The sequence below is a fragment of the Bison bison genome, unplaced genomic scaffold, assembly GCF_000754665.1.
Source record: "Bison bison bison isolate TAMUID 2011002044 unplaced genomic scaffold, Bison_UMD1.0 scf7180017846232, whole genome shotgun sequence".
Classification (NCBI taxonomy): Eukaryota; Metazoa; Chordata; class Mammalia; order Artiodactyla; family Bovidae; genus Bison; species Bison bison.
Window position 1 is genome coordinate 38,569 of NW_011476805.1, and position 5,128 is coordinate 43,696.

The following is a 5,128-nucleotide window of genomic DNA, read 5'->3' on the forward strand; positions in this document are numbered from 1 at the left end:
GGTATCACCAACTCCATGGACTACGAGTTAGAGTAAACTCCGGGAGTTGGTGGACAGGGAGGCCTGGCGGGCTGCAGTCCATGGGTTCTCGAAGAGTCGGACATGACTGAGCGACTCCCTTTCATAGCTCCAAAGCCACCTTGTTCTTGCCTGGCCGTCAGCTGCCCTCCCTGTGGGCTCAGACTGAACAACCTACACCCCTGCCCCCTTCCCCCAACGTCTTCAAACTCCCCCTGCTCACTCCTGTCAACCAGCCCCTCATTCCCCCCACGTCTTCAAACTCCCCCTGCTCTCTCCCGCCAACCAGCCCCTCGTCAGGGAGGCTCTGTGTTCTTGCCCTTGCTCCACCGTCCTCCTCCCTCTGGGCAGGGCCTTCCCTGTGTGGTCCTTCTGTCTCTTTCCCGCTGGGAGCACCGGGTCCAGCCCCATCATGCCGCTCCCCCAGCCCTTTAAACACCATCCGCGTGGAGAAGGCTCCTGGGCTCCAGTCCACCCTAAGATCCAACCACCCACTCCGCTCCCTGATAGTGTCAGCCTCTCACAACCTTGACTGTGAGATTACCTAGCAGCCCGTCCAAACCGAAGCCTGCTGTCTTCCCCTTGTCCATCTGTTCCTTTAACACCGCTGTTCTCCTCCGTCCGGCCTGGCTGACGCTGCTGTCCTGGTGGACACCCTCAGACACTGTTCTCCATGCACCCTCTGCCTCGCTTCGCCCTCCATCCCACCCCAGGGCCTTTGCACCTGCCATGCCCCTTGGGAGCCCTGTGCGGGTGTTCTCACGGCTCCTTCCCTACCTCCCTGGCTCGTCTGCTGTGAAACGTCCACCGCACTTGCGAGAAACAATATTCTTTATTCACAGAGAAGCCACCTGTCTCCCTCCTGAGGGTGGCAACTCTGCTCTGCTCACGTCACAATAGGAGCTGGTGTGTCGGTGGTGGCAAGTGAGACACCAGGATCCCAGGGCCGGGATCCCCGGGCTCCCAGAACAAAGCGTGGACGGCCACCTGGGGTCCTACAGCAGCTCGCTTCTCCCGTCACGGAGTGAAGACCCTCAGACAAGCAGAGAAAACACCCAGCTTCCGGCTGCTGCCACCACGAGTCCATGACACAGAGGCCACCTCTCCCCACACGGAGGGACAGTGGCATTAGTTCAGAGCAGAGGACGGCCTGCCATGCGTCCTGCCCTCGCTTGTCGCTGACGGCAGAAGAGGCTGGTGCCACTGGAGCCCGGTCTGGGGACCGGGGCTGGCAAGGCCCTGGATCTAACGCGGCCTCGCAGAGGTCCTGGGCGTCGGGGTGATACCCGGGGTCCCGGGACGGCTGCCGCGGTGGTCCCGTCGCCGACGCGGATGGAGCCCACGGTCCCGGAGATGCCGCAGAGCTGTGCACTCGGTCCCAAGGCCTTCGGCAGTGAGGTGGCTGTTCCCGGTGGATTTGGAGCCTGAGCCCGGACACCATCCCCTGTTTCATCAGCACGTCGCCCGTGAGCAAGTCCAAGCTGACGTTCAGGCCCCTGAAACGCTCTCCAGGGTGTGAACAAGCCTGTATTGCTGACTGCCCACTGTCTTTGTCTTTAGAGGCAGCTCCAATACTCTCGGCCAACTCTCTCCTAAAACCCTCTGTGGCTATTCATCTAGCAAGGAAAAACTTGGCGTCGCCTTCCAATCAGGGCAGAGACCCTTGCAGCCCCTGCCGTGAGGTCTGCAGTTCCTGGGGCCTGGCCTCGGGTACACTCCGTGGGGGGCCTCTCCCTCCGGGACCTCTCGAGTCTCCCTTCACTGCGTCTGAGCCAAGTTGTCCTGCTCACGGGATATGTCCATCCATCCCCGGCCCCTTGTCCCTGCTGCCGCAAGCCGCCCCAGCCACGTGGGCAAGCCGAGGCCACCCTCGCTGGACGCTGCTGGGGCTGAACCAGGCGTGGTCCAAGGGTCCGTGCTACCACGGCGGCCTGGCGGCGGGGAGGAGTCAAGACCAGCTTGGTGGATGAAGGCCTTAGAGGGTTTGCAGCAGAGGCTGGGCTTCGGGGTCTAACTCAGGAGCTGGGCCAGAGAGTGGTCCCTCAGAGAGGGTGCCAGAGGTGACCATGGAGGCACGTGGAGAGGACGGGGGTCCTCAGAGGGGTGCACGTGACCCAGGGTGGGGATGTGGGCTGCCGCTCATGGGGCTCTGGATTGGGGAGAGGGCTCTGAGACCAGGAGGGGAGGAGACAGCCTCGTGCCCATTGCTTCCGCCCAGCTCGGGGGGCACACTCCTTGCTCTCCTCCGAGAGGCTCAGCCCACGGGCTCTGCACCCTGGTCTGCTTGGCCAGGAGGTGCCGGAGGGTCAGTGCCGCCCCCGTGCTTGCTGCGGCGGTGTCCCCCAGCTCTGGTCCAGAGACGGCCCTGCCTGGCTGGGCAAGGGTGTGCCCCCTGGCAAAGTGGTGACTCCACTCTGTTGGCTGCTGTGGGCATCTGGCAGGAAGCGTCAAGGGCAAGTCCTTCTGGACCAATCATGCAGCGTGATGTGTGTGCGCTCACTCAGTCATGTCTGACTGTGCGACCCCATGGACTGTAGCCTGCCAGGCTCCTCTTGTCCATGGGGATTTTCCAGGCGGGAATACTGGGGTGGGTTGCCGTGCCCTCCTCCAGGGGATCTTCCTGACCCAGGGATCGAACCCGAGTTTCCTATGGCTCCAGCATTGCAGCGGATTCTTTACCACGGAGCCGCTGGGGAAGCCCTAAAGCCTGGCAGAGGCGCCAAGACCTTGCATTCAACCAAACGGAGGCGAGGTGTCCAAGACCCACTTCATAAATCACATGTGCCCTCTGTGCGGGGGACAATTAACAGCCCCCAGGGCTCTGGACCTGGCTGAATGGGGCTGGGGGGGATGGGGAGGCTGGGAACCTTGCCACCTGGCCTTGGACTTGCCCTCTGGGGCAGGCGCTGGCCGTGTTTCAGATGGGGCTCTGCCCTCTGATGCTTGTTGACAACCTGCCACCTGTCAGGTATCCTGGGGCCGGGGCAGCGTGGTGTAGAGAGCCAAGTAAGAATTTGCCTCTTGCAGGCTGCAGACTCTGCTCAAGCAGTCTCACCTAGCAGAGCCTCGTTTTCCTGGTCTCTAACTGGGGAGGCCCTCTGCCTCCGAGCTGCCACGGGGCTCCTGAAGGCTGTGAGGAGACGGAGAGCGAGCAGTGCACTCGGCCAGGCCGTGGGGACCCCCCCGGTGAGTGATGGCTCCCTCCCCTCCCCCAGCCCTGCTTGCCTCTTCTCCTGGGGCCCCCGGGAACATGTGGGTGCCTGGTCTCCGGCTCCTCTGTGGGGGCAGTCTCTCTGTGACTCCAGAAGTTATCCAGTAGGTCGGCATTTTTGAGTGCCTACTGCAGGCTGTTTTCCAGGAGAAAGAAGGAGACCACAGAGATGCCGGTTCCAGGGATGTATCACCTTGGGGGAGGAGGTCGGACCGTCCGAGCCTTCTTACGGGAGTGAGCACACGGGCTGTGTGGGTGAGGGGTCCCCAGGGATATTCGGGGTGTGGAGTCTGAGTGGCATAGATCCAGAAGGCTCCCTCCAGGTGGCAGGGCGCCAAGGGAGCCCTTCACGCCTCAGTGTTCCCATCAGCAGAATGGCCCGAGAGGTGCGTGCCTTGTTCTCAAGGACTGGGGAAGCACAGGAAAAAGGAAGGTGGAAGGGGTCTACCCTCGTGGCCTGTGTGACGACGGTCAAGGGCGTGGATTCTGGAAGTGGCCCCACTCCCCAGGAGATGTGTGACCTCGAGCTAAGGAGCTTTATCTCTTTGTGCCTCTGTGTTCTGGTTTGAAAAACAGGGCTGATGATAAACCCTGCATCCTGGGGTTGCTGTGTGGGTCAGGGTGTTCACAGACCTCTGACCCTTAGGGAGTCCAGGCTCCCAGGGAGGACCCTGACCTGTCGGCCGTCATCACTGGGTGTTTTGTGTCAGCTACAAGTTGGCACTTACCAAGAGCATTGCCAGTGACTGAACGACAAAGGCCTTTGCCATCTGCCTCTGCAGAGATCGGACTCCGGGCTGCTCTAGCTGTTGACCTTCAGCGACCCCAAGGGCGTTCGGGGTGGAGGGAGGCGCTCTGTGCTCCAGGGAATCTGGTGGGACAGGTCTTTAGATAGTTGGATGTCTTTAGGAACAGATTTTGTGATCTCAATCCTTGCATCTCCTCATATCAGAGAAGCACTAACTCCCTTCATGGTGACATCAGATCCTCATGACTAACCTTCTGTGAAATGAGTGTTTCGTGGCATTAAACTCCCCCTTGACCAAAACCTTGCATATTGGCCTTCCCCCACCGCCGCTTTGGAGCACACTCTCGGAGCCCTGCCTCCCGGGCTGCGGCCCTCGTTTTGCCCCAAATAAAACTCGGCTCGAGACTCTCGAGTTGAGCATCGTTTTTAGTCGACATTTGTTTCCTCTCTGCTCTCAGAGTGGGACCAACTGGAAGCCGCTCAGGTGCATGCGCGCTCAGGGGGTGGGGGTCACTTGGAGTGACAGGGAGGCAGCAAGCTGTCAGGACAGTGGCCCTTCTGGGTTGCGCTTGGAGCCGGTGAATCTGAGTGCTCCCGCTTCCCCGAATCCCAGGAGAGGCCAAGGAAGGGGGAGTACAGAACAAAGACGCGGCAGGAGGGGCCGAGCCAAGGTTTCCGGCAAGGTGGCTGGCCTGGTCCGTCGGCCCAGGAGGGTGGGAGGGGGCGTGCTGGCTGAGAGGGTTCGGCCCAGAGAAGCCGCCGTCCTGGGTCTGGTGGGGAGGTGGGGTCTGAAAGCCCTCCCCCGTCTCTCCCCCCTCCCCCGACGTGACTGCAGGGTCTCATTTCCCAGGCGCGCTGGGGACACTGTCTGCCTTCGGGGATGCTCTGGGAAGGGGCATAGAGGGGAGGAAGGTCCCCCAGCCCAGCCCAGCCAGGAGAGTGGGCGCAGGCCCACCTGCTGGGGACCCTCTCCTGCCCTAGGTCCGTGCCAGCTCCCAGCTGGCCAGTGGCTGCGGCTGGAGGCCCCGCCCTGCCTGAGGTTGGACTGGGCGCCCCTCTGGGCCATACCAGGGTCAGCCCGGATGTCTGTGCTTGTAGGGGTGTGGCTGCCCGGGGCGGGGAGAGGGGCTGCCGGGGGGGGGAGGGGGGGC

The 5,128-nt window shown here is 62.1% G+C and overlaps 1 protein-coding gene across 1 annotated transcript in view; it reads right to left on the reverse strand.

The window, feature by feature from the left end:
* Positions 1 to 5,128, reverse strand: part of LOC104987880 — a 15,452-nt gene that overhangs the window by 3,932 nt on the left and 6,392 nt on the right. The window contains exons 7-11 of the mRNA XM_010838979.1: positions 5,046 to 5,105; positions 3,074 to 3,148; positions 2,282 to 2,366; positions 1,130 to 1,514; positions 563 to 662 (exon numbers count right to left, since the gene is read on the reverse strand). Of these exons, the coding sequence (XP_010837281.1) occupies positions 563 to 662; positions 1,130 to 1,514; positions 2,282 to 2,366; positions 3,074 to 3,148; positions 5,046 to 5,105 (705 nt within the window). The remainder of the gene's footprint in view (positions 1 to 562; positions 663 to 1,129; positions 1,515 to 2,281; positions 2,367 to 3,073; positions 3,149 to 5,045; positions 5,106 to 5,128) is intronic.